The sequence below is a fragment of the Pyricularia pennisetigena genome (assembly GCF_004337985.1).
Source record: "Pyricularia pennisetigena strain Br36 chromosome 4 map unlocalized Pyricularia_pennisetigena_Br36_Scf_6, whole genome shotgun sequence".
Classification (NCBI taxonomy): Eukaryota; Fungi; Ascomycota; class Sordariomycetes; order Magnaporthales; family Pyriculariaceae; genus Pyricularia; species Pyricularia pennisetigena.
In genome coordinates this window covers 2,384,543-2,411,777 of record NW_021940918.1, presented here as the reverse complement: position 1 = coordinate 2,411,777, position 27,235 = coordinate 2,384,543, and the positions used below count along the sequence as shown (strand labels likewise).

The 27,235-nt window shown below is 50.4% G+C and overlaps 11 protein-coding genes across 11 annotated transcripts; 7 read left to right on the top strand and 4 right to left on the bottom strand.

Annotated features, from left to right (window-relative positions):
- Nucleotides 1–63: 63 nt before the first annotated feature.
- On the top strand, nucleotides 64–1,497 carry PpBr36_06309 (uncharacterized protein; the record flags this gene model as incomplete). The annotated part of the gene is made up of 1 exon (XM_029893455.1): nucleotides 64–1,497. One exon carries the CDS (start codon nucleotides 64–66, stop codon nucleotides 1,495–1,497), a length of 1,434 nt encoding a protein of 477 aa, XP_029745669.1.
- A 419-nt stretch (nucleotides 1,498–1,916) lies between these two features.
- PpBr36_06308 (uncharacterized protein) lies at nucleotides 1,917–3,824 on the bottom strand (the record flags this gene model as incomplete). Its single annotated transcript, XM_029893454.1, has 2 exons — nucleotides 1,917–3,689; nucleotides 3,750–3,824. 2 exons carry the CDS (start codon nucleotides 3,822–3,824, stop codon nucleotides 1,917–1,919), a joined length of 1,848 nt encoding a protein of 615 aa, XP_029745670.1.
- Nucleotides 3,825–4,704: 880 nt separating this feature from the next.
- PpBr36_06307 (uncharacterized protein) lies at nucleotides 4,705–6,407 on the top strand (the record flags this gene model as incomplete). The annotated part of the gene is given in 2 exon segments (XM_029893453.1): nucleotides 4,705–4,992; nucleotides 5,004–6,407. 2 exon segments carry the CDS (start codon nucleotides 4,705–4,707, stop codon nucleotides 6,405–6,407), a joined length of 1,692 nt encoding a protein of 563 aa, XP_029745908.1.
- A 420-nt stretch (nucleotides 6,408–6,827) lies between these two features.
- On the bottom strand, nucleotides 6,828–10,919 carry PpBr36_06306 (uncharacterized protein; the record flags this gene model as incomplete). The annotated part of the gene is made up of 8 exons (XM_029893452.1): nucleotides 10,824–10,919; nucleotides 10,689–10,759; nucleotides 9,604–10,224; nucleotides 8,919–9,074; nucleotides 8,600–8,734; nucleotides 7,553–7,684; nucleotides 7,329–7,476; nucleotides 6,828–6,839 (listed from the first exon to the last, which is right to left on the bottom strand). The coding sequence occupies exons 1-8, from the start codon at nucleotides 10,905–10,907 to the stop codon at nucleotides 6,828–6,830; spliced, it is 1,359 nt and encodes a 452-aa protein (XP_029745910.1). The 5' UTR covers nucleotides 10,908–10,919.
- A 2,346-nt stretch (nucleotides 10,920–13,265) lies between these two features.
- PpBr36_06305 (uncharacterized protein) lies at nucleotides 13,266–15,611 on the top strand (the record flags this gene model as incomplete). The annotated part of the gene is made up of 4 exons (XM_029893451.1): nucleotides 13,266–13,337; nucleotides 13,398–13,964; nucleotides 15,093–15,269; nucleotides 15,345–15,611. 4 exons carry the CDS (start codon nucleotides 13,266–13,268, stop codon nucleotides 15,609–15,611), a joined length of 1,083 nt encoding a protein of 360 aa, XP_029745671.1.
- Nucleotides 15,612–16,609: 998 nt separating this feature from the next.
- On the top strand, nucleotides 16,610–17,266 carry PpBr36_06304 (uncharacterized protein; the record flags this gene model as incomplete). Its single annotated transcript, XM_029893450.1, has 2 exons — nucleotides 16,610–16,758; nucleotides 16,873–17,266. 2 exons carry the CDS (start codon nucleotides 16,610–16,612, stop codon nucleotides 17,264–17,266), a joined length of 543 nt encoding a protein of 180 aa, XP_029745914.1.
- An 829-nt stretch (nucleotides 17,267–18,095) lies between these two features.
- Nucleotides 18,096–19,235, bottom strand: PpBr36_06303 (uncharacterized protein; the record flags this gene model as incomplete). The annotated part of the gene is made up of 1 exon (XM_029893449.1): nucleotides 18,096–19,235. One exon carries the CDS (start codon nucleotides 19,233–19,235, stop codon nucleotides 18,096–18,098), a length of 1,140 nt encoding a protein of 379 aa, XP_029745916.1.
- Nucleotides 19,236–19,843: 608 nt separating this feature from the next.
- Nucleotides 19,844–21,268, top strand: PpBr36_06302 (uncharacterized protein; the record flags this gene model as incomplete). The annotated part of the gene is made up of 1 exon (XM_029893448.1): nucleotides 19,844–21,268. One exon carries the CDS (start codon nucleotides 19,844–19,846, stop codon nucleotides 21,266–21,268), a length of 1,425 nt encoding a protein of 474 aa, XP_029745918.1.
- Nucleotides 21,269–21,667: 399 nt separating this feature from the next.
- On the bottom strand, nucleotides 21,668–23,148 carry PpBr36_06300 (uncharacterized protein; the record flags this gene model as incomplete). The annotated part of the gene is made up of 2 exons (XM_029893446.1): nucleotides 21,668–23,071; nucleotides 23,140–23,148. The coding sequence occupies 2 exons, from the start codon at nucleotides 23,146–23,148 to the stop codon at nucleotides 21,668–21,670; spliced, it is 1,413 nt and encodes a 470-aa protein (XP_029746294.1).
- Nucleotides 22,575–22,960, top strand: PpBr36_06301 (uncharacterized protein; the record flags this gene model as incomplete). Its single annotated transcript, XM_029893447.1, has 2 exons — nucleotides 22,575–22,601; nucleotides 22,730–22,960. The coding sequence occupies 2 exons, from the start codon at nucleotides 22,575–22,577 to the stop codon at nucleotides 22,958–22,960; spliced, it is 258 nt and encodes an 85-aa protein (XP_029746389.1).
- A 978-nt stretch (nucleotides 23,149–24,126) lies between the features above and the next one.
- Nucleotides 24,127–26,079, top strand: PpBr36_06299 (uncharacterized protein; the record flags this gene model as incomplete). The annotated part of the gene is made up of 1 exon (XM_029893445.1): nucleotides 24,127–26,079. The coding sequence occupies one exon, from the start codon at nucleotides 24,127–24,129 to the stop codon at nucleotides 26,077–26,079; it is 1,953 nt and encodes a 650-aa protein (XP_029746563.1).
- Between the last annotated feature and the right edge of the window lie 1,156 nt (nucleotides 26,080–27,235).

Sequence of the window (27,235 nt, the reverse complement as noted above, 5' to 3'; positions counted from 1 at the left end):
CTACCTACCTAGGAGGTATATAGACTTGGCCTTGCCTTGGCATCCCACAGTGCATTATTCACGATGGATCCAAAGGACTCATCAGAGACGCCGCTTCCAGAGAGGCCTTTCCATTCGAAGCGCCCGCACAGAAAGTCGCGAGGTGGCTGTCGTAACTGCAAGGCCAGGAAGATCAAGTGTTCCGAAGACAGGCCACAATGTAGGACGTGCGTCCTGCGTATGGAGGAATGCGTCTATGCACTCCCGCCCGCCAAAAAGGGCTCTCAGTCAGCAGGTGCGGCTGCGGCTGCGGCTTCATCTAAATCGAGCTCGCCGCCGTCTGCGTCTTCACCTTCGTCGTCAAGCGAAGCAGCGAACACCCCGCAACTTAATGAGGACTTTGCAGTGCTGCCCATTTCGCCCCAGCCGGCACCACGGCCTGCTGAATCTGAATATCTCGACATGAAGCTCCTGTGGTTTTATACCGCCAAAGGATGTGAATCCTTCAACGCTGACCTGAGCGAGTACGGTACAAGCAAGCAGTCCAAGCTAAATCAGACGTTGCGCTTCACTATTCCCAGGATCGCTCTAGAGCACCGCTTTCTCATGGACTGCATGCTTGGCCTCTCGGCCCTTCAAATGACTTCCATGGAGAACGAGAAGATACCCACGTCGAGGATCATGTTATATAATTCTTCGGCAATGAAGGGCTATCGGCAAGCCATCGAGGCGGCCAAGCCGAGGACCTTTAACGCTTTGTTGACATGCTCTCTTTTTATGTGCGCCCTTTCATCCGAGAACTTTCGCCAACCTAGCCCGCCTCCTCTCTTCATACTAGATTGGATCGTGGTCTGGAAAGGCATCTCCCTGATATACGGCATGATAGTACAGCATACCGGCAGTCCCATTAAAGGCGGTTCCGAACCTTCTGGATTGGCGTCACTGTTTAGTCGACCTCCTGTCAACGGCGAGGAGGCAGCTCGCTACATTCCTGGGAACCTTTTGTTTATGGTTTCCTCACTCAAGGAGGGAGACGACGAGTTCCCATACGTCCAGGCCTACTACAGCACACTGAAGGTCTTGGGTGCTCTGTACATGGATCTCGAGCAAACGTACGGTCCAATCCTCACCTTGCGCGTCATCACATTCTTCACTTTCGTGCCGCCCTTGTTCGTCGAGGCCGCGCGGGAGAAGCGACCGCGTGCCCTCGTCATCATTGCGCACTGGCTGGCCTTCTCAAAGCTTGCCACGCATATATGGTGGATGCGTGGCCTGGCTGACCACGAGGTTTACAACATTAACAATGTGTTGGGCGACGAATACCGCCAGCTTATGCAGGTGCCTCTTGCCGCCGTCGATATTGAGGACTATGTCGAGCTGGGCAGGTTGTTGTCCAATAATTACACCTTTGAGCCTGTCAGGCGCAGGCTGGCAGACCTGCCGCCTGACAAGCTTCCGGCGTTGTTTACGGATGACGAAGATGGCAACTTTGTCCCTGTCACGAGCTTGCCAGTATGATGACGCAGCGTTTCCGAAAATCGACCCACGATCAGTGGCTGGTCCATTTTCTAGACAGGATGCCTTTGAAAAGTGTCCTATTTTACCTTTCCAGTCTGTCTGCATGTATGATACGTAATACGATACCAGCCTGGTTCTTGCTCAAATCTTATGTAGAGTCATGATGTGGCCATGATAAGGTTCCTCGGAGATACAATCCGAATTATATGTCCTATCTTGGCCTGCACAAGCGTTTGGCCGGGAGTTACTTGGGGTCTCTTCAGGTGTGACGTATTGAGCAATCAAGCTCTGGAAGCACTTATAACCCAGCTGGCCGGTTGGTTACTTCCACAAGAATTAACAGCTGAGTTTCGAATGGCTTCTGCCAAATTTTGGTTGTACATTTTGTTTTCTTTATAATAGTGGCCTCAAAGTTCATTTTAGAACCTGTACTTGGCCTCCTTTTTCTTCTCAGCCCCGCCACCACCACCTCCTCCTCTTCTCTCCTCGTCTCTCTTTTGTCGCTTGCGGCTTTCTTGAGCAATCATCTCACTAAGGTCATCGTCGTACTGCCACTTCGCACCCGGTCCTTCCTCCCTCCGACCTTCCTCAAACTTCCGCCGCAGCTCGTCCTTACTGATTCCATCCTGACCAACCAGCGCGTCCGGATCCAGCGCAACGTCTACATCGCCAGGCTTCTTGCGCTTCCGCCCACTGTCGTCGTCCTGTCCCAGGACGGGTCCTCTGTTTTGGTTTTTGGACAAGTCGTATACCCTGTCGCTGCCAAAGAAGCCCGTTGCTGGAGCTTGACGCTCAGGGATGACTGTGTACGCGGATCTCGGTCCTGCTGTAGATTCTTCCGTCTCGTATCCACGCCGTTGCTTGCGCAAGTCGAACTCTCCACCCATGCTGCTCTCAACACCGCTGGCGCCGATTTCGGTTACAGAAGTGGTGTAGCCGCCAGGCGTCTCGAGGCCACTCGGTGTTTGCAGTCCGCCCGGCACATCACCATCCTCCTCTTCCTCCTCTTCCTCGTCCTCATCTTCCTCCTCGTCTTCGGACTCTTCCGCAGGAGGCTGCAGCTCGCCCCATAACGTCTTTTCGACCGGCTCTCCCGCCTGTGCAGCGCCAATTGTTTGCTGTGCACCTGGGGCACCGGCCGGGTTGCCGGCCAAAATGCCGAAAATGTCGCCGCCGTAGATTGGCCTGTTGTACTCATCCAGGGGAGGCTTGCCCCACTGCCCTGGAGCAAAGCCCCACGCGGCGCCGTTTGGAAGTGGTGCGTTCAAACCGGGAATCTTCAGGGTAGGATAGGAAGGAGGCGGCCCCATGCGCTGCTGCTGGAGGAGCCAAGGGGGTGGGAAACCTGGCTGCATCCCTAGTGCCTCCTTAAGAGCGTCGCTGAGCTCACCAGGCTTAAAATACCTGTAGTCTGCTTCAAACTCCTTGCCCTCGTGGTAAACGTCACCGAAGCGGGTGAGGGGCGGTTTCTCCTGGAATCGGAAGAAGGCGTCGTACAGCTTTTGATAGTCGATGTCAAGTTTGCCCATCTTGGGCGCGACTCGTTCTCTCTGTTTCTGTTTCAGTGTCTGCTCTGCCTGTTTCTCCAACACAGCATCACGCATCTCCGTGATGCCAGTCTCTGCGATAAAGTTTGGTAGCCTGAATGGCGGTTTCTCAATACCGCGCTTGCTCGAGAGGTACTCGCGCTTGAGCGACCAGTGACCAGGCACAGGGACGATGTTGCGCTGAGCCTTGATTTGTACAAGCAGCCGCGGGTCCGATGATGAGACGTCATGCCACTCGACGACCTCTGGATTCCTGACGAGCGCTTTTAGCTCCGCGATAGAAAGCTTTCCAAGCTTTTTGCGCTTCCTCTTGGACAATTTGGTTTCACCACTGGCCTCCTCGTCCTCTGATCCATAGTTGTCGTCATCGCCATAGAAGACCTCCTCTTTGCCCCTGTTTTTCGAGTCGCGTGGAACACCATCCTCGTCCAGGGGTACTGTGAACTTGCTGATAATGTCGCGATACAGGGCAAAGTTGGGATCGTCCTCATCGAACTCCGGAAGCCCATCAATCGCAATCTTATCTTCTGCAGCCCCGTCTTTCTTAACTTCGGGAGCTTCTATGTTTGAGACGGGGACTTCCTTGGCGTTGCTATCGACGGGACCGGTCTTTTCTGATGTTGGCTCCGGAGTTTGTGAAACAGACTGCGATGCTGTCAGTTGACATGGAACTACGAAACAGGGCGAGGCAAAGAGCCAGCTTACAGTTGCCTTTGCTTTCTTCTCTTCCTTCTTCTTTGCCCTCCTCATCTGGTTCTTGGTCATCTTCTGGGTCGCCATCTTTGCGTGATTGACCGAAGCGCGGCAGCCTCAAAAGGCCGAGGCGTCGGGATGGTGGAACGTCCGGGTTTCGATAATCTGTCTCGCGTTTTTATCGACAGCTTTTACGGTTGGATAAAGAGAAAAAAAAAAAAAAAGTAATCCTCAAGCCCAACTGTCGCAGAAGGTGGGTTTTGCTTCAGAGATGATGTGTGGTAATGGATGGAATTAGTTTTCGCAATGAACATCCAAGTCGCGTTGGGAAATTCTGCCTGTCTCGTCTCGTCGGCGATAGAGCAGGGATAAAATGCGCGCGCAAGGCTCCTCCTAGCCGGAGATCCTCATGTGTGCTGCGATAAGATCAGCCCAAGCTTATCAGAATGCAGGCACGGTTTGGATCTGATTCTATGATAGGTCAGAATCAGATTAATGGATCTACCATGCCCCACTTTCCCGCAGCTTGGAGAGCACGATCAGTTGGTTGTTGAGAGACCGCGAAACGGATTCCTTTTTTTCTTCTTCTAACCAAGATCCTGGCCAAAATATCTAGATACCATAACTGTGTACACTAGTCTCGACACTATTTTGCGCCAACAGCCTTCTGTCCTTGTCAATCAGGCGAGACCACATCTACCATAACCCGGACTTATCCTTGTGACATGCGCAAAGTGTTGCATTGACGGAGCGAAGCATCGTTTCATCTTCTCTCGGTTCTACCGCCTTCCTGAATCGGAACCACCACGCAGCGCCGGATAGTCACGAACGCGGACTTAGATAGGACGCCGAGTCAAGGAAACGCGATCAAGCCTGGATTTCCCCGACACGAAACAGGCAGTCCAGTCCATCCCGGCGCCGAGCCTCCGCGCCGAGCCTAACCCGACCATCCGTTCGGCCCGCGCCGATGGAGAAATTCCCTGACCTCGACGTCCACATCACCAATCACAATGGCAACCAGTTGAATAGTCATGCCAATGGCAGTGCCAATGGTGGTTCTTATCCCCAGACTGTTGGGATGAGATGGACTCCGGCATCCTCGACATATAGTGGCTCAGGCCGCAGTGGGGGGCATAGCAGGCAAAAGAGCATCGGCGAGGCGATCCGCACGATAAGATCGAGGCATGGTAGCGTCAGCCAGAATGCGCACGAGATTGCCCATGCCCTCAAGGCCCCCTTATCGCCCAGACTCATTGTGCGTGCCAGCCAGTCTCGGACAAAATCCAGCTCACTCGTTCGACCCAAGTGGAGGAAGACTTTGGTACTGACTTAGCGCGGCAGGTCCTTTGCATAATATGGTACGGGTCTTCTGCCCTGACCAACACCTCTTCCAAGTCGATATTGAATGCTTTCGCCATGCCCGCCACCCTGACCTTGGTTCAGTTCGCTTTTGTCTGTGGCTACTGCCTCTTGCTGTCATGGCTGGCTTCCATCTTCCCCGGTCTGCGCACAGCAGTGCCGGCTCTTAAGCACGGCATCCGGTACCCTTCGCGCGACGTCATACAAACCACCATGCCGCTGGCAGCCTTCCAGATCTTTGGTCATTTGCTCAGCTCAACCGCCACGTCCAAGATCCCCGTGTCACTAGTGCACACCATCAAGGGCCTTTCCCCGCTCTTTACGGTACTCGCATATCGCATATTCTTCAACATCCGCTACCCTGCCGCAACATATCTGTCGCTGGTGCCGCTGACACTTGGTGTAATGCTTGCCTGCTCGGGCAAGCACAAATTTGGTGGCGAGATTTTGGGCATTGTCTACGCCTTCATTGCCACGCTTATTTTTGTGACGCAAAACATCTTCTCGAAGCGCCTATTCAACGAAGCAGCACGCGCCGAAGCAGAAGGCATGGGGCACAAATCCAGCAAACTCGACAAGCTAAACTTGCTCTGCTATTCTTCCGGCATGGCGTTCATCCTGACGGTACCCATCTGGTTCTGGTCCGAGGGGATTGGCATTATCGGGGATTTCTTACGCGATGGCTCGGTTAACTTGACTACCGCCCCGGGCACCTTTGACCACGGCAGGCTTTTCATAGAGTTTGTCTTCAATGGCACGTTCCATTTTGGGCAAAACATCATGGCTTTTGTTCTCTTGTCCATGGTGTCCCCTGTGACGTACTCGGTTGCCAGTCTGATCAAAAGGGTTTTTGTCATCGTCATTGCCCTCGTGTGGTTCCGCAGCCCGACAACCAAGATCCAGGCTGTCGGAATTGCCCTTACCTTCGTTGGCCTGTATCTCTACGACAGGACAAAGGAAGGTAACCGGGCTGACAAGAGGGCAACGTACCTGGGTGACAAGGGCGCCAAGGATTCCCTCCTCCCGCTTTCGACTAAACCCAATGGCGTCAACGGCGGGCTGGTGTTCGAAAGCCCTGCCTCTGCCGGACCCAATGGGTTCAACGGCGGCACAAACGCGCCGCGGCCATATGTCAACAGCTACGCGCTGCCCGCCAGAACGGACGGCGATAACAAAAAATCGGATGATCAAACGGCCGGTAGGGGTGGTAGGCAGAGGGGGACCAGCACCACCTCTTGGATGCCGCCGGGGACTCGGCAAGAAGACACCTGGCGTGTAGGGGATAGAAGTAGCGGGGGTCCTGTTCGATAAAGTCGCTTGTTGTAACGTTTGAATTTTAGTTCAGCAGGTTGGCCATTTTATTGTATTTTTTAACGCGGTAATGTATGTCGACGTTAGCGGCGCATGGGATGGACATATGAGCTGTGTAAAACAATAGAACCAACTTTTCATGTTGACTTTTTTGGACAGCATTTGTCAGACCAACAGTGTAGAAAGACATTGGACCTCGGCTTCAAGACTTTTCAACACCTCGATTTTGCAACCGTATATGGCGGTTACATGTAATGGGCGCCCTATTTCTTGGCAATGATTTCACAAGCAACTTCACCGCTTCAAGTTTCGAAAAGTCAGCGAGGTGGTTGTGTTATTCGAAGCTAGGTACTTGTTATCATAGACGAGTTTATTTTCGGTCCGTTGTCACCGTAACAGCGATCCGTCTTGCCCCATCTTCTACCAACTGGTCTGTTGATTAGATACCTTTCCCTTTGCCTGATAACAGTGAAAATACCATGTATTTCTTATGATGGTCGAAAACGCCTTTTAACCATGGGCAAAAGTCTTAAAATGCCTTCAACGAAGGAGATCAAAAAGTAAACCAGCGACCAATAGAGCTTTCCTTTGGGTATACCCATCTGCCATGGCATCGAGATTGATATCAGCCTTGATGCATATAGCGGTTGGCGAATGTCCCCGAAGCCCATGCCTAGACGGCATCATCATCCTCTTCGACGTGCCTAGCCAAAAAGTATCAAACATATTAACCTTGTGTTTTTTTTTTTTTTTTTTTTTTTTTTTTTTTCTTTGTTCTTTTGAACCATCGCGAACATGCAAAACTTACTCGGCTTTGACCTGGTCAATCTTGGACTCGGGCTCGGCTTTGTGCTCCGTCTTGGTCTTCTTGGAAGGAGAGCCGCTGAAGTCGTCATCCTCGTCATCGTCCAGGTTCATGACGTTCTTGGCAGGTTTACGACCTCTCTTCGAGGTGGACTTGGCACCGGAGCCCGCGGCAGAGGCGCCAGTCTTCTTGCTCTTTGGGGTGGAGGGCGTGGGTCCGCTAGGACCCATGGGGTCCTTTTTCTTCAGTTTCTGAAGATGTTGTCTGTGGAATTGGAAGTTAGCTAATGAGGCAAGTCCTCATCGATGAAGCAGAAAACAGCAAAATAGCAATGCGGTACGTTGCAGCTGAGACGGTAAAGGTGTATCCAGCTTGGTGGCATCTCTGAACGATGTTTTTCATTTGCTCGGGAGTTGGAGTCAGCTCGGTGATGGCCGCAATGAGCAGGTCGCGGTCGGACTTGTCGTCCCACCTATGGGTGACACGGCCAGCAGACATTTTGAATGTGTGATGAAGTTTTCGAGATATGTTGGGTAGAAAATAAAAAGGGCGATATCGATAGCGATGATGAAGCTGCAGGTGATGTTGAGGTGAAAGTGAAAGGTAAAATTTGGGATGGAAGATGTAAAGCGGGAGAAAGAGAAACGCTAGAAAAGAAAAATGTAGGACCGGCAAGCAGGCATAGGCATACAGGGCAGCTTTTGGAGTGTATCTGTAGCCACTCTCTTGAACTTTCTCCAAAATGGATTCCCACTGATCCGCAGACGGTGGTGCTACATCCATGACGGCTTGAAGAAGAATAGACCGAGCTCGATCATCCCAAACGGTTCTACCGACAGGGCCAGTATCCATTGCAGATGTTTGCTTCGATGGATAAAGTTAAGGCGGTGGGTGGTATTAGGGTTCTGGTGTAGTAGAATGATAGTCCAATTTGATGTGAGGATGAGCCAAGGTGAAAGTAAGGGTGGCTGACAGAGGACGAAGACGGAAAAAAATTAAAAGAGCATAAGGGACGCGCGTAACAGGAAGAGGGCCGGAAAGGCAGGCAGGCTTCTTACTCAAACCCTCTCCAGGTGAACTGATACCCAGCTTCATGCATACCGGCAAGCACAGTCTTCCAGTTGTCAGTGGAAACTATATCTTGCTTGAGCAGCACGGTCACAAGGTCCTCGTGCAGACCGAGAGCACTCCAATTCTGCGGCATATTGGTCGTATCGGGTTGAAAAGCAATAGGATAGGACGGTTTTGTGTGGAAGTGGTTGTGTTGCAGGTGTGTGTGAGTGAGTGAGTGTGTGCTGATTTGTATGAATCCGGAGGTTGAAGCAAATGAAGCAAATGAAAGGAAAGAAGAGCAAACATGAATTTGAAAGCGAGGTGGTTTTCGTACCGCACAGCGTCCCAGGTCATCTCGATGCCTTTGGCCTTGAGATGGCTGATTACTGCCATCTGCTGATCCGGCCCAAACGACGGAGCAGTGACGCGCCAGATGGCTTCAAAAAGATGTCCCTTGATATCCTCGAATCTGGGCATGATGTATGAACGGGCGCTTCTTTTTTTTTTTTTTTTTTTTTCTCTGAGGGAAGATGTTGAGGGGGGATGGGTTGGGTTGGGTTGACAAAATTAAGGTGAGAGAATGGTCAGGTCAAGAAAATGGTACGCAGCAGAACATGCTCTTTGTCAAGAACGGAACAGAAAGTCCTACGAACCTAATACCGTTCCAGGCAACGTCGTAGCCAGCGGAATTCATCCTCTGTACGATTGCGTCCTTTTGATCCTGAGTGATGCCATCAGTGCCAAGGATCGCAACAATCGTGCCGCACAACATGGCAACAGCGCCATCATCCCATTTCATAGGCATTGCTCTCGAAGATCGATGGTTACTTTGTTGCTGGTCTGGTCGAAGGCTTGAATAAAAGTTCAGGGGGAAAGTCGATCGGACGGGGGAAACCGATGGATGTTGATGTGTCTTCGGGGAAGTGATTTGGTGCTGGCAGAAATATGAACGAAATTCGATCCTTCAAGTTCTTTAGAATTTCATAAAATTCCCACCGTTGTCGAAGCCGAGCCCAACAAAACTGGGAAACAACCAGCCTTTCAAAACTTCCTTATTGGCATTGATCGACAAGCAAACAACGGCCAAACATGGCTTCAATGCCCAATACACCATATATTATATCCTTTCACGCTACTCATGTGTCCCTTTACCTCCCATAACTCCCGTCGTACAGTGTATCAGCCCAAACAATTAGTGCCACATGCTTAATTCCAGAGCACTATGGCAGAAGAAGACACCTATGCCTCGCCGTACCCAAAGCTGTTCTCCCCAGCAGTGCTTCCGGTTAATATGCAAAAACTTAGCTGCCAAGCTCGTTGAGGGAATCAAGAACATACTCATCAGAATAAGTATCAACAGGTCCGGTGCCGTTGGCGGCAGCCAGAGCATGGAGTACTGCCTCGTCATCCAGAGAGGGATCAGTGGGCGATTCCTGTCGTTGTCGTTTTATATCATGCCCGGCATCGTCATCATCATCGGGATCGTGAGGGCCAAAATCAATGCCGTCTGTATGTAAAGGAACCATCATTGCCATGGGCTGGGGTTGTGACTGTGGTTGGTGGTGCTGTTGCTGTTGTTGTTGCTCTTGCTGTTGATTACAATGCTGCGAAGGCTCATTTTGATGTAAGTCGTGCTGCTGGTGGGCATGACGAAGGGAAGAGTTTTGCAGATGTGTATCCCCAATTTGCACTTGAAGCTGAGGGTCTGCTTGTGGTTGGCCGTGATATTTTATGTCTGGCTGGTCTTGGGCAGACGCCGGGGTTGTCGGTGTTACGGGAGCCTCTCCAGCGGTAGGTGTTTCTCCTGACTGTCCTGGCAACCTTCGCGGACGTCCACGTCCGGGTCCAGGCCTGCGTGTAATGGGGTTCAATGTCGGGTCTGCTCTCCTGGGACTACTTTCGACATTGTCATTGGCTTCGGCTTTGTTCTGGGCACGCCGCAAGCCTTGGAAGTGTTGGCTATGCAGGAAATTGGTCAGTTGATATTGGTTACGTTGTATAAAGGTTCAAGATGGAAAGTAACGAGTAGCATATTCAGAGTGTGGAAGAAGTTGCATCGTTTAGGCCACAACAACAGCAGCAGTAAGTGGTATTTGGAGACGAATCGGTGACAAAAACATTTATAGTAATAATAGATGAATAGGTTTATATAATATTAGATTGTGAAGAAAGCAGGAGGTGCTGCCCATCAGAACAATTAAACTACCAAGAGGTAGCGGTGATGTTTTTATCACACTATGCTAATATAGCAATATAGCAATTCTTGGGCCGTTGGATGAGCTTGAAAAGAGATGATGGGACAAAGAGAAAAAAGAAAAAAAAAAAAAAAAAAAAAAAGAAAAAGCTTATTGGACGACCGCAGGATGCAATCGAAACTTCAACACACATTTGAACCAAATAATTAAAGGAACAAATAAACTCACCGACATCCTTCATTGGTGAAGCCATAGCCTAGCGTGCGCATGTGGCTGCCGATTGTTTGCCATTCCGCCCCCTTTGATCAATGAGGTCTCAATTAGTTCTAGAGTTGCAAGGAGAACAAGTAGAAGCTAGCGTACACTTATCACTCCGATTTGCTTAACTGACAAAATCGTAAAGAATAAATCCCGATCTGCACGATCGCTCCAATTCTTGTGGTTCATCTTCTCCGAGCACTAAGGAAGCGCCTGGGTTTGTCACTTGCTTGCTCGCCCGCCCAGGACCTGGCTAGGAAATGAAGAGACGGACGGATTGTTAGGAGAGTAGGTACCTCGAGCGGCAAGGCGGGTGGGTTTGGACGTGATTTTGGGCGGGAAGAGTACTTTGCAGGGACCATATCGGTTCGACAAGTAGTAGCAGCGCTTCCACCGAGGCCCGTGCGCAGCTCTGGCGCTACACGTGATATCGCGTCTTATCCTTGGATGTTAATACTGCCTACGAAAGTATCTAGTCTAGACCTTTGACCTTAAAGATGACATTTGGCCCCCACTGCCACTGGTTTAAATATTTCTCCCTTATCTTTTGGGTACTTGTGGTTTCCAGCATTGAAACCTGTGACGGGGAAAATAAGTATACCTGGCCTCAATATGGCTAGTTCAGTTAAGAGGAATTTAAAAGTGGTAAAAAGGCAAGCCCGAAGTGGTTATGTGATGGACAAAGTGGGGCAAAATCAGGAGTCCTCGAGTCCAACAAGGCGCCGCGCCGAGAGACATGAGAGTTGATGTCTCCAGCGGTCATGGGTCTTGGCTACATGCATCGACCGTGAGGATGCAGGCAAATGGTGAAAAAACTATGGCGCCACAAGTTCTTGAACTTTCTGCACTCTGTAAAACTCAGTTGCTTTGTGAATAGTATATATCTTTGTCTCGAATGGACATGAATGTCTTGCTGTCTTTTGTCTGTCCACGTTATATGCTATTAAATTTCATCAACTGTTGCATTAGTCTAGATCTCTTCGTGGCAAGGACTCCTTGACCTTTCCGTCCGCTCACTTCCTAAACTGGTCTAGCACCAATCATGGGCGAAACCCAATTCCCACTTAAAAAGGGGGGGCTGATTCACGTGATAGCGTGCGAATATCGTATCATTTGGTGTCGCGTCCGGGACTGCCGGCAATCCTCCCGGGCGCGCTGCGCAGCAAAAAGATCCCAGCCCCCTCAATTTCCCAACATTTCCCGGTCTCCCTCCTTTCCGTAGTCCTTGGCGGTGGTATTGACTAGATATGTATGAGTCACCGATGTTTCGAGCTAGGATTGCCCGACCACCCACACACTTTGACACCTCAAGCCTCACAATGCAACGATTGGACAATGAAGCAGAACAAGTTTGCGCCGTTCGGTCGCCAACTCGTTTTCGAGCCGCGCCTTGCTGAATCACAAGAGAAAAAAAAAGACCAACCCTTGCGTCAAGGCGGCCATTAGGCAAAACCAGATGAGCGCAATGGAATGCAAAAGAGGCGTCGCGTCAGCGGGTGTTTGTCCAACTGGCGACAAAGAGGCAGCCAAGGCAAGGGGTGAGTATGAGCAAAAGCAAACACCTGAGAGGGGTAGCTGGGTTTGGCGACAGGGATCATGCACAAAAGAAAAACGCCGGCCCAGAAACTTGATGCAGGCACTTTACGCGAGTTGCCGCGTCGCCACCCTTCCACCCCACCTAGCCCGCCATTAATGCCTTTCTCCCACTCATACTTACTTTCTAGACCTGCGGGCAGTACTAGTTACTGGTACTACTGTAGAGAGGAGATGAGTCTAGTCGAGCATCATGCGACATGCAATGTGGAATAGGTGTGACGCACTCTCTCCAGGCACAAGCATGTACGCCATCACCCCTCCCGCTGCCCAGGCAACGCCCACTCTTTACGGGCGACAGTCTTCTCCAATCGCAGTATTGCGCTTGTCTGCGCAAGTAAAAGAATATCAATATCTCACTGTAAGCCATGCAGCCCAAGTGGACATCCTGATTGCTTCATTGCAGTGTTGCATGGTAGTTGTTTGCTGGTCTTGCTTCTCGAGAGCAACCGACTACCTACATACTCAGACAAATCTTCCTTGGTTCTGGGCGATCCTCGATCCTCTGGTTTTTTTTTTTTTTTTTTTTTTTTTTTTTTTTTTTTTTTNNTTTGTTCGTTCATCCCGATAGCTACGCAACCTGCCCTTGCCTTGATCAACCCCGGAATCTATTTGCTACCAGCACAGTGTGACAATACCAATCCCCATAGCTCAGGTAGGTACCTACCCAGGTACCTGAGCAAGGCGTCGGGACAGATTTGGCATATATTGGCTCGATCCCACCTTGACACTGCCCAACTGGCTTCCAGGCTTTCTCGCTTTGGAACTTTTGCTTGCCTCGCCCTGCATACCCTAGCCCTGGTTTTCTAATGTCCCTGACCAGTCGCTATTTGCATATTTTACTGTAATCAAAAGCATCAACTTCTTTGTCCCATTCTTGTTTATTACCTTTCATCGATTACTTATTTTCTTGGGTAATATTTCTATTTGCTGGGAGAATACGTCTTGTCTACCATGGCTACCACAAACGACAAGGCAATGTGCCGGCTCCTTTTTGCAATGTTAAAACAGAAAAATCTCAAGGATGTGAGTATGGCCCGGAATCCATAAACTACACTACAACCACTTATACTGACCTTGGATTAGATTGATTGGAACAAAGTCGCTGCAGACCCCGTTCTTCTTCAGCCCATCACCAACGGCCATGCCGCAAGAATGCGATACAGCCGTTTCAAGGCATCGATGGATCCCGAGGCCAAACTGCATAAATCAGCCGATAACGCTACCCGAGTGACCAAACCCAGGAAGGAGAAAGGCGTAACTGTGAAAGGAAAGCAACCGACTAGCCAAGATTCTGCACTCGATGAGACTCCTATAGGGGGCAAAAACTACACGGCATCGCCATTCGCAAATGTCAAACTCGAATCCCCTTCGTTTGCCCCCTTACCCACACCAACGACTTGCGTCGTATATCCCGACAGCCAAGTCAGATTTCACAACAGGCTCATGACACCCAGCAGCGACTTGATGGGTAGCCCTGTGAGCGAATTCCTCAACGCGGAGGCTTTCGAATTTTCTCCTGCTTCGGATACTCAATGCAGCCCTGATCATGAACAGCAGCCGTCCTGGCACAACAGCCCTACCTACCTCAACTTTGGCATGCCCCCCAACTTTGGTGAACAAGCTTCTTCTGCCATGGTCGACTCTCACATGGTACAGGCTCATTCGACTGGAGAAGGATGGGATGATTCCCAATACCACACAATCTGACAGTTAGCAGGATCAAAGTCAGACTGAGCAGGTTATTTTTACAGGTCTCGTCTAGATACCTCATGATTCACGTTAATTTGTTTCTCTTTCAAATGCAAGATGCCCCTGGCTCAAAACGATCCTCTTCTCGTTTGGGCTTCTCTTCTCTGGTTTTTCTTGTCTTACTTTTTGGTTGCATGTGTATTACACGTTCATGCGCCTCTCTTTTCTCAGTTACGGTTCCGATGTTCATTTTGGGTTTAGATTCAGGTGTTTCTGGCGTTTGGAGGGGTTTGCGACAACTGAGATTACCGCTCAAAAAAAGGCATGTACCAATATACTCAGATTGCTACCACGCACTTACTAATTGTGCGATGAATTTTCGATAAAATTAGAAGTCTTCTCCAACATCAAAGACTTTTCTTGGTTCGATCAATCCTTTGCCTTTGCCTAAAGATGGAACTGACGAAAATAATATAGGCATATAAGAATGCATAAAAGCAGATTGGTGATTAGTTATATCCACTCATTTATAAAGAATAGACAGATACCTATACTTTCTTTGTCTTGTTTCGATCCTCTTCCACAAGGCCTCCTAATATTTAGCTCCCTAAGAACCTGGTAGCTCTCCTCATGTTTCGTCCATTTGGCAGTTGGAGAGATCTTGGACATGGTGCTCGCCATCGATCCCCCATTTAGGCAGGCATGTCTCCTTGTTAATTTTGATAACCAGCAAACATCTCTCCGTCTGCGCCTGAACAACAACCCGATTTTCCCAATCGAAAATTCCGAGTCTGCTCAGCAACCAGCGACAAATTATCCTTTTGTCTACATTCATCTTCTTTTTTGACTGGATAGAACATCCATCCCAAAGCTAGCATATTCCATGGTCTTTGAGACAGTCATATCCATTTCTCGAGACTATTTACGTGAGTTGGCCCCTTTTGCATTGCCCAAATCTACACGCAATTCACCACCTCCCGACTGCCGCCTCTCATCTCTCACTTTGCCTTCAGCGCCATCATATCTCACCAATCCCCCCCCACACAACATCAACCAAGCGGAAATTTAATTCAGATTTAAACAATACAGTACAAACGAAGCTCATCGGCCATGGCTCCCGAGACTCCCAAGAAGGAAGCCCCTGCACCGACTGCCCAGGAGGCCGCCTTCTTTATGTACGTCATGAAGCATAACAAGAACGCTCCGGATGTGGACTGGGATGCCGTGGCCCAAGATGCAAACCTCAAGAACGGCGGTTGCGCCCGGGTGCGACTAGAATCTCTTTTGTCTTTCTGCTCCCCGTAACCGATATATTGACTGAATGTTGAGCAATATGAACAGACTCGCTTCCGACAGATCAAGGTGAAGTTGGGCTTCGCAGCCGCCGAGACCGGAACCCCATCCCCCGCCTCCAAGCCAGTTGGAGTGACCAAGAAGACAAGCACGCCCAAGACTCCGCGTGGCAAGGGCAAAAAGAAGACCGAGGAAAAGGCAGACAGCATATCCCAGGATGAATTCAAGAAGGAGGAAAGCCAGGAGGCTTCCGACGACAACCCATTCAAGTTCACCAAAGAGCAGGAGGAGGAGGATATCTTTGCTAAGACTTGAATAAGGAGCCGCTGGGGGGAACTGAAACTGCTGCATTCGCCGAATCGTACGGCAATATGCCCGCCTTTTCCGGACATGCTTTCGTCTGTCTTGCGTTGGGTCCCCCGTTTGGTCTGCTTCCATGGTCATGATTTCTCTTATTTTCCTCTCGCGCTGTACACAAGTCACGGAACAATGATACTAGAGGCTACGGGAAAGAGTGGCAAAGATGTTGCGTTATGATTTTGTTTCTTTTCATTGAGCAGATACATGCTGGTGAGGGATAACTTGAACATAGAGAGGCGACATGGAGGGAGAGCGATCATCAGTGAAAATATTCTCTTCTGAGGCATTAGGCTCTCAAGTTCTCGCGCGACTACCATTTTATCCGTATTTTTATTTGATTCGATATCGCCCAAGGAGACGGTTGCAGACTAGTCAACGTCGGCTACTTGGTTTCTCGTAGTGGTTTTCACCCCAAGTACTGGCAAGACGGTAATTTATATTTGATGACTGATGCTGCTTGCTATGTATCAGCAGATAGACTGTACCAAAAACCTGACTGGCATAACAGCGGTGAGGCATTGAATTCGGTAGGTAGATATTATTTGGTGTTGAAAGTACAGGCAGTAGTCAGGTAGTTTAAATACTGGTAGGGCTGGTGGCGAGTGGTTGGAAACAGTCAGCCAACACTGAGTTTCTTTGTCAAGGTGAGGAAGAAGTAAGGCTCGAGTTCTGGCAGCTATTCTCAAAGCAAATAGAGCAACAGTAATTTCGACCACTGAGAAAAAACAAAACTGCTCCCGAGCATTTGGAATAGAGTTACTCCCTCTTACTAACCTGTCTACGCGTTCTCTCCCTTCTAAGTTCTCACCTATTTCACATTTTCATCACTCCCAAACCGAACAAGATTCCTCGCAAAAACCATTTCACGCCCTGTTCAAGTAGGACAAGTGCTTGTTCTGAACACACATCACATCATTCAAAAACTTGACTATCCGCTCAACCATCAAATCAAAATGCCTGGAGCCTGGAACGCCGAGGCTGAACGGGACCTCATCCTGGCCTCTTGGGCAGGCACCAGCACCGGTCCCGTGAGACCTGACTGGCCCAAGACCATCGCCATCATGAAGGCATGGGGCTACGACTTTAGCGGCGAGGCGCTCAAGTGAGTATTCCTTTTCGACACAAAACTCCAAACTGATCCGATTTGGTGGGACATGACTTAACATGACAAAAAAAAAACCCCCCCAAAAAAACACACGCCTCTATTATAATCTAGGAGCCGCTGGTCGAAAACCATCTTGAAAGACTTTAAATCTAAGCAAGAGACCGCCCTCGCGACCATCGCCGGCAACGCGCACGTAGGCCTCGCCGTGAGCCCGACCAAGAGAAAGGCAAAAGCTTCAGGCGACAGCGACTCGCCCACCAAGAAGACAAAGTCGACGCCCAAGAAGACGGCTGTGAAGAAGGAGACTTTCGACGAGGTGGCCAACACCTATCTTCAGGACTCCATCGAGGGCGAAGACACCGAAGACAACGAGGGCGGTGACCAGGCCCCCTCTTCGCCTGGCCCCCGCCGGTCGAACCCGCGTCGTTCGGTCTCGCAGCCTCCCACCTACAAGGAGGAGAAGCTTGAGGGCGAGAGAAGCGAGGACAGCGACGGCGTCGCTTGAGAACTTGAGTCTTATCAATAAATCCCCTTGCGTGCTCGGTGTGTATACTCACTTTTTTCGATATTGGGCATGATGACCTACATCTGTCTGCTGGAAATAGAATACTAACGTAAAGCTCTATCAGAGATCATGGATGCTTTGACATAGTCCAACATTATAGTGACTGAAGGCACTAGGGAGTGTTGGAGAGGTTTGAAGCTTAGCTTCGGCTGGGTGTTTTGATTTACAGCTCTGACTTTTGTCATTTGCAGTGACAGTTGACTTCTAGTTAGTTGTGAAAGGTGGCGAAGTAAAGTTCTTCTCGACTTGCAGCAGGAAAGGGGCTCTTGTTTCTTTACCATTCCATCCTTGGTCTTCTGCATCAAGCTCAGACAGGGTCTTGGATGACATTGGGGCTTCATGTCGTCAATTTTACAGAGTGCGTTGTTTTGAGCTATGCATCTCGATGCCGTCCTACAAAGACAGACAGAGAGGGGATTATCTAGCTACTTACCGACGGGCCATAGATTGACCACACAAGCCAAAGGGTCCCGGAATAAGAACAACATTTATTGGTTAGTTTGTTGGTTTGCTTGGGAATAGAAAGACCTTGCTCTGGATTCCCAAGCAAATTTCGTCGAGAGACACCGAATGTCCATGGTAGGCCAGCACATATAAAGAAAAATATCAGTATGTGAGGAAAACTGGTCTCCAGATCCCGTGAGATATTGACCATTGATACCGATTATTTGCCTATCATTGGAAGCCTAACACCGTAACACCGCTAAACCAGAACGTCTAAGAAGTCGGCCATCCCTAAACCTATCTCCTCTTCAAGTCGAAAACCGGATCAGGCCTTCCCATCAAGCCTTCTCCCCTCACTGGGCCGCTTTTCCGGCGCGGGAGATTGCTCATTTTCATCGCCCTTGCGCTTAGCAACTCCACCACGTAGCGTTTGTCCTTGACCGGCGAAATGTGGCCTCTTTGCGCTCTCCTTTTCTTCCTCCTTTTGTGCGTCAGTTTTTACGGGCTTGATCTCATACCCGAAGAAAAGCTTGTTGGAAGGCAGACGGAGAGGCAATGGCCCATTGGTACGGCGACGCAGGATCGGATCCTGATTTGTGCCGCCGGTGTTTGCATTGGTCGACACGCCAGCCACCGGTGTCGATGATTTGACAGGTGTGCCATCCTTACTACCCTTTTTGCTGCCGATTTTGTTGCCCTCGCCCAGGAAGTTGGTTGCTGCTGACCTGGCAGAGCCGGGGGCAATAGCATCGTAGTTGATGGCCTGCGCCATGCCACCCTGGCTGTGCAACAAGCCACCGGCGGGAAGGCCACCGCCACGGGCACTCCGTGGGGTGCTGGTTCCGCTCCCTTTGGCCTGCCTTTCCGGCTCTACATAGCCAACAGGGGCAGCGAAGTCTACTGAAACGTCCGTCTCGATCATGCTGACACCCATCTTGGTGGTCTCGGGCTTGACGTCAAGAACTGCCATCTGATAGACATCGTCGTTGTATTCAAAGCTGAATACGTCACCCTTTGTGAGGGTGGCAAAATTTCGAAAGGCCTTCTCGAGCACGGCACGCGGGTCGCTGATGTCGAGGAACTTGGTGGACTGCGGTTGCAATTTGACCATCCGAGCCAGCTCCAACGATGTGGACTTGATCTGGATCATGTCACCGACGTCAAGTTGCAGCGTCTGCATCATCCACTGGGGGAGGTAGGCCCTGCCCTCTTCGGCGACAAACTCCAAGACACCAGAATGCGTGTGCTTATCGTTCTCCCCATTGATGAGCTCCATAAGCAGAGGCCACTGCACATGCAGCTTGGAGACCTTCTCCAATGCGGATGGTGGAAGGATGATCTTGGACCCATGATTCAATTCTGGCCGCTCGGCTCCCGGTACCATGACCATGGGGTAGCACCGATAATACTCGTCGAAGCGCTGCACGATGGGCCGACGGCCACCGCGCATAGCTGAGGCATACATCGTGCGGACTTGAGCCTGTGTGAATAGGATCCAAAAGTATCAATGATGTGACGCCTTGTCAGAGGCAGAACAGGGAAGAGTTAAGAATAGTCGATTACGGTTTGTTGGAGTTTCCGACGATGAGAGAAACCCACAGAAAGTCTCGCTCGAAACAGACGAATAAATCGTCCTTGGATGGTGCACTCAAGCAGTGATAATCAAATAAGTGATTCGCACTTGATGATTATATCACTTAAGTCGACAGGCAGGATGAAGAAATTAGCAGCTTTAAGTGAGCTACGTTTGCCGTTTGGTGATGGTTGATTTTAAGCGTATGGTTGATGCTGTCGGAGCTTCCTTTGGCGGAGCAGGCAGCCAAACCGGATGACGAAAGACTACAGCTCCAACTGCACAGTTCGGCAGGCGGAGACCCCGCTGTGGGCCGAAAGGTACCAAAAGCTTGAGCCTTGATCCCTGTACATAGCATCTCCGAGCACAGTGTGGATTTTATCAAAACCGCCAACAGCTTCATCCATCTTGAGCAGCCGGTCCTGCTAGGTTTAAACATTTCAAGGTCGAACTCGATCAACATACATTGCACCCTCGAGACAGGGCCGGCTAGAGCAGCAATGTCTTCAAGATTTTCAGCTGCAAGACCAAAGCGTGCCGGCGAGGCCTTTGCCCGATCGCACCATGGCGAGAAAGAGGACCTGGATGACGATGGAGCTCCCTCCAAGAAGGTCAAGTTCGACGTGCGCAATCCGTCTGCCTTGGTCGCGGACGAGCGCGAGGAAGACGACATGCTCGAAGCAGACGTGATTGGGATCAAGGGCGGGACGGCAACCAAGCGCGGCGCGGTCAACATTGACGGCTATGACAGTGATTCGGACCACGAGACCTTTGACGCCCGCGCCGAGGCCAATTCCAAGGATGAGGCCGTCAATATCCTGGACAAGCTCGACAACTACGACTCGAGGCTCAAGGGCGGTGCGGCAAAGGCGGCCGACGATGACGACGACGACGACATGTTCGGGGCCGACGATAAGCCCAAGCCTTCCAAGGACGCGGCCAGCAAAAAGGGCCGCAAATCCAAGGAAGTGCGTTTCATGGACAACGACAACATACAGGGTCAGGTCGAAGAGAGCAAGAGCGGAGGCCGCATACACATCAACAGCGACGAGGAGAGCAGCGAAGATGATGAAGACATTGAGCTCTCCAAACAGGAGGAGGACGTCGACGAGGAGGTCGGCGCGGGTGGCTTGAAGAGGCACGCACCAAAGATTGATGCTTTCAATATGAAGAGCGAGCAGGAAGAAGGTGCCTTTGACAGCGAGGGCAACTTTATCCGCAAAGCCGCTGACGCAGACGCTCTGCACGACCGTTGGCTCGACGGCATCCGCAAGAAAGACATGAAGAAGGCCGCCGAGGCGCATGAGCGACGCGAGGCCGAATTGAGGCAACAACGCAAGGAGGAAGATAGCATCATGACATCGGACCTGATCAGGAAACTGATCCTCAACCTGGAAAAGGGCGAGAACCCCCTCGAGGCCCTTGCCAGGTTGGGCAGGATACGGACGAAAACTGGCGTGAAGGCAAAGAAGATACCAAAATGGAAGCTAAAGAAACAGAACGGCGGCGCCGATGCTATGGAAGTAGACAAGGGACCGGAGGCTGAGGACCCAGCCCAGATACGTGTGAAAGAAGCCATCAACGCCATCACCGAGGCCGCGGATCGACTGCTTGGTCGGGACTATCCCGAGATTTATGAGACAGAAAGGGAGATGCTAGTTAGGGAGTATCGCAACGAAACGGGCGAAGAGTGGGTTGAGCCCACGGAGGCAGATGGGGAGGCAGATGCTCCAGAAAAGATAGCAACTGACGGCGCGGATCAGTGGGAGTATAGGTGGACTGACGGTAGAGACGGAGGGGCTAAACAGGGACCTTTTGACACTGCAATGATGAAGGCATGGCACGATGCCGGCTACTTCGGCGAAGGTGTCGAATTCAGGAGGGTTGGGGAGGATGAATGGACACGTGCTCCGTCCTTTACATAGTGCCGCTACATTTGCGGCTGTCTTTGGGCATAACTTTAATTTGAACAAAATGCGCCCCTTTGATATCTCACTTCCGGGCGTGAAAGTCAGCTAGAAGGTATGTTCTGTCCATCACTGCAGCCTTGTTGCCTCAGGAAGGGTGCGGGAAGATAAAGTCTCGCATGCCGGCAAATCACTGGATACGTATAATTATCGGTGTTTATCACCATTGATTCCATCTACCATGTTAAAGCAGCTTGTTGTGATCGCATCTGCACCCTCTAGATTAAAGCTGCAAATATGCCTTTTTGACATTTCCGGAACGCCTTGACCCTTGACACACAAAAAGCGCGCGCACTCGCAATAGACTAATCTCAAAACGTGAAACGACACGGCTACCAACCTTACTAAAAGATCGGTCTACGTGGTGTCCATTTGCTCGCCATGTCCATTGGCGACAGAAAAGTCAACAACACCATCGTTTCCGATCAGCCGCTTCTCCGACTCTCCCACGAACTTGATGCTCCTGGCTGGGTCGTAGAACAGCTTAAAACTCCGCTGCACATCATCAACGCTGACCTGCTTCGCCCGGCGCTTGGCACAGATGAGCTGTGATGTGGTGATCAGGTTACTCGCGTACCTCAGGCCAGCTTCTTGGCCAATCTTGGTAAGCAGGGCGAGCGCGTCTGGGGTCAGCTCAACCTCCTCCTCTGTAGCCCTGATGCCCAGAATCTTATTGATATCCTCCGGTGTGTATGGCTGCGTTGCGATGATCTGTGTGCGGTCCAGAAAGTCGAGGGGAAGGCCATGCGGGCTTTTGTAATCCGTGCCTCGGATGCGTGACAGACCCCTGTTGCTCGCCATGATAACAATGGGAGCCAGTTCAGCCTCGAGAGCACGGTTGATGTACGAGAAACACTCAATGTCGAGCATGTGCACCTCGTCGATGAAGAGGACACCAGGTACAATCTCAGCCTTGCCCTCCTCCTTCCACTCGGCGACTTTGGTGTTGATCTGGTCACGAATCTCACTCCTGATTTCGCCAGTGTCACCCGAGAACAGCGCAAGAAATCCTTGTGTCCTTGAATTTATCACATCAATCTCATGCAGCGTAACAGTGTGAACAACCTCCTTCCGCTTTTGCAGCTCACCATCTGGGCACTGCAGGAATTTGGTATCAACGCCCATGGCGTCGTAGTCTCGTGACCTGGCGTATGAGCGACCAAGTTTGGTGATCTTGCCAGATGACTTGTCGATTGAGATGATGTCGCCCGCCATGACGCGCTCCTTGGTCATGGCATCAATCATCTTGCTACCCATGTCATAAATGGCTTCCATGTCCGTCGTCTTGATGGTGAGTTTCCCCTGTTTGGCACCTCCTGTGACACTCCTATCAATCTGAATCTCCACCACTTCACCCTCCATTATCTCACTCTCCTCTTTGATGCGTACTCCTATAGACTTGCGGAAGGCCTGCGTCAGGGCCTCGGTCTTGGACATCTCGAGCGAGAAGATCTCAGAGGAGGCAAGTGTTGTAAAAGGTACGTCGGAACCCAGGGACTGAGCCATTCCCATGGCAATGGCTGTCTTGCCCGTGCTTGGTGGGCCGGCGATGAGGACGGCGCGTCCGGCAATCTTGCCCTGCTTGATCATCTCGAGCACGACGGCGGCGGCCTTGCGCGCTTTGGCCTGGCCTACAAGGCCTTGCGATGAAGCTCGTGGCTCCAAAGTATCGGTATCGACACCTAGTCCTCGGATGTGAGAATGAGCTGCGATTAGGCTGAGCCCCCGGAGCTCCTTGGTCTCGGAGACCGTCATTACGGGCTGTTTGACATGACGATTTGTCAACAGGTTTGCGCGCGCCGTTATCTTCCATTGGGCTCTAGACTTACAGCTGCCATTTTGCGTGAGACTTTGAATGCGGCAACCCTTTTTTATTCTTTTGCTTGGTCAAACACAGCAGAGAGAGACGAGCCTCAAGCCCAGAAATTTTGCAATGAGATGGATAAGGTGGTTTGGCGGGTGGATGGGGAGGTGTTGTGATGATCACTGTCTCCACCAGTCTAGAATTTTGGCGGTTGGAGGGAAAAACAGAGTGATGCAAACTCTACAGCTCATTTGGAGAGCACGTCGCATTCTAGATGGGTGATCCCTGTCACCGCGACGCGGTTCTTCTTTCTTACTCCAGCCCGCCAAGCTAAACTGGAAACTTAGCCCCGTACTGGATCTAGGTCTGCAAGTATGTGGATCAGATGTTATAAAGCTGACTTCCGATTCGACCAACGGACCCCGCATCACCGCTGCCGTCTTGTACCCTCATCCCCTGAGCAAGGTGTGCGCGTACCTTGCCTGGTACATTGCATACCCAGGTACTAAATACTTTACGCGTCGCACTGGAATCCATCCCGAGGTCTTATTCTCTTATGAGATGGTTCCTAATGATTTGAACTTTCTGGGTGGGACGACATCAGGTATCTATACAAAGGCAGGGACTCCTGGCTCGCTTAAATGTTGAATGACATCGAAAGACGGCGAATGTCCACCACTTGGTAGGGATGAAATTATGGAAAAAAATAAAAATAAAAAATAAAAAAAGAAATCGAGAGGGATTCCAAACAAAAGTTCCTGGAATGATCACTTCTATTCCAAGAGCCTTGACCCACCGCTTTTCCCGTTTCTAGCAAATATGTAACATCCAGCTACCTCCCTTACCTTTCTTTTACCATTCCCAAAAAAAATACAGGTCGCGTCTGTCGTCGCGCACCCCGCCACTTGTCCCCTTTTTAAGCCCTGCCTCAATTACACCTGCTTTGCTTTCAGCCCATGACAGCGCCGTACAGCCAACATAGACCTCCCTTTGCTCGCCTCCAAGAGCCAAGATGTCTTTCAACAGAGACAGAGACCGCGAAAGGGACAGAGAAAGAGATAAAGAAAGAGCCTATCGAGATTACAGGCAACTGAACAGTCGCGATGACCGACGAGATCGTGATGCGAATGACCATCGGGACCATGAATCAGGACATGAACAAGAGCGATCTGCCCCTTTTTTGTCCTCAACTCGCACATTGTTCGACTCTACCTTGACACTGTCTACCCCCAGCTCGGTAACCAGTGAGAGCGACACACCGCCGTGCAAGAAGGTTGCAGATGTTATGCGCAATATTCTGCAATTACAAAACAAGAGGACGCCAATCCAAGACCGAAAGAGTGCGCTGGAAAGACATGTGAAGGAAAAGGAAGACATGTACCTAAAGACAAAATCAAAGCACATCGAGTACCCCTCCTTATCAGACACGCAGGAGAATAATCTTCGACGGTCGAGACAGGAACTGAAGCAGCTCGAAGAGGAATTAGGAACGATTGACCAAGAGCTATCGCACACGTGCAACTGCTTTGCTGCGTCTCTGCTCAAATCTCTTCCCGAAATGCGGAAGAATGATAACACCTCTGCCCTTTCCAACCTCGAAAGCCGTTGCGACAAGATGGAGAAAGAGCTGGAGGAAACACTCAAAGCCCATGAATCTACCGGAGAAAACCAATTTCAGCTGAAGCTCGAGGATGAATTCACAGCTTACAAAGCGGAGTTGGAGAAACAGGCTGAACAGAGGCTTCAGGAGGTCTGTGAGGCACTACGATTGGAGTTGCGAGATGAGCTAAAACTGGGTCTCGAAGCGCATCGAGCTATGTTGGACGCACAGGCTGAAAAGAAGCTTGAAGAGAGCCGCCAGGCACTAAGAGCGGAGCTGCGGGACGAATTCAAACAAAGACTCGAAATGCATCAAGCCGAATTAGACGCACATGCCGAGGAGAAGCTTGAGGAGAGCCGTCAGGCGCTGCGAGTGGAGTTTGCAAAAAGTCTGGACGACCACAGAATTCAGCTGGCTAATCAGTTCGAAGAGAGGTTAGGGCAGATGCATAAGAGGCGTCAAGCGGAGGTGGATACGCAGCCTCAACAAAGACCCGGAGCTGGAGAGGAGCTCCAGGTTCGGGTAGCAGAGATTTTTGACCAACTAGCCAGACTTGGCAAGAAAATAAAGGAAGTTGAAGACGATCAGGAGGACTTCTCATCAGTCAGGGGCAGCCTCGAAAGTTTCAAGGCTAAACTAAAAGAATATTCGGAACAAGCAAACGCGATGGAAAATACTCTGCACAATCTGCAAGACGGTTTCTCATTGGCCAGGGGCAGTTTCGAGTCCCGACTAAACGCCTTTGAAAAATCCAGCACAGAGCGTTCAGAACAAATAAAAACGATGCAAAATATATTACGAGGTTGTGGAAACGGCGTCGAACTTATGATAACCAATATCATCAATCGAATTGGCGTTGCGCTCGACAAGGCGAACGACAGAATCACCGCTTTGGAGCGAATCCCAGCACAAAGGTCTGGAGTTGTGCAAGAAGTTGGTTCTCGCATTTCGGGCGAGGCAAACCGCCAGATTCAAGAGGGATTCTTTGTGCATCATCAAAAGTTGATCACCGATATGGACAAAAAGTATAGTAACTTCGTCAGGGACGTCAACGACAGGCACGAGCAGCTGGAAAAGACCTTCGAAGAGAAACACATATCTTTGGTCAAAACGATTGAGGAAAATTACAGCAATTTAAGCAATATTTGCTGGGGGCTGGAGGACCAATACCAAAACGTCAACTCCAAAGATCTCTTCCAACGAATAATTGCCGAAGCCAGCAACATGTTGCCCAACAGTGTGGGCAACCTGAGCACAGAAGTAAACATTTTGAACGTCAGGCTTGCCAGGATTGAGCAGCAGTTGGTGAATGAGGATAGACCAGACCAGAGATTGCGCAAGCGACAACGGACGACCGACGAGTAGGGGGCGGTGGGAGCCAGAGTTGCTACTTGCTTTTGATATCATGATACCCAATTTTTCAGATGACTACATAATTGCTATTTGTTCAAAATATTGTTACCTTGTCGTTTGCTTGCCGTGTGCACCCTGTTCTAGCCTTGTAACGCGCTTGACACTTGGTTGCTGCACTGGGATATCTGGCATTGGTCATCTGGACTGACAAATGAAGAGGATATATATTCCTGTCTAATTCTTGAGCAAAGGCAGCCATTGATACCAAATCTGGCAGGCTGTTTTACCTAAACACTTTGGGTGGTCAAGTTTGCTGATAAACAACAGATGGACGCTGCGAAGTGGTATTCGCAATAGTGATTGAGCCAAAACTTCGGGATTCCAAGGCGCAACCTGAGTATCATATCTGCCTATTCAAGCAATGTGGTTAGCTAATGTTTACATACCGAGTAAGCAATAGTCTAGATACTTGGATATTCTGTAAGTACCTTACATAGTGTATTACTTAAGGTAAGGTACCTAGGTAATACCGAGGCATCTCACCTTGCTGGGTTGCTCGCAGATTGTATGGGGTTTGAACGCATTGCAGTAGGAGATTATTTGGTCTAGACTAGACCTAGACCCAATCTGGTGTCGCGGTCGATCACTCAGAGGCCCACTGTCCCCTTGTGCCGAACCTGCACTGTGCTGTGACCCGACCCGCGCGCGCGACCAAGCAAAGCACACCACCGACCTACTAACCTTACCTTACCTACTTCGAATCTACCTCACCTACCTAGGCAATCTTAGCCGTGCACCTGGTCCACGATTCGACACATCGCAATCGCATCCCCATCTGGCATTTTTCGACAACTTCAAACAAGACTGGCACGGGCTACAACAACTACCCGATTGCTCCAAAATTGATGTGCACGCGTGGATAAGTAATTGATCAAATTCATTACCGACGGTCTGGCGCTCGCTCTCTTTGGATTGGGCCCGCTTGTCATCGGAGCTAGCTACCTGCTTTACCAATCGCGCCCGTGTCCCGAAAACAGCGACATTCCGATCTCGACGGACAAGATAAGCCCTTCCTTTGTTCTGCTTTGTACACACATACATCACACGCCGTGACGCGACACGATACTGCAAGTCCACCAATCGCCCGCTTGTTTGCCCGAGCCGTGAG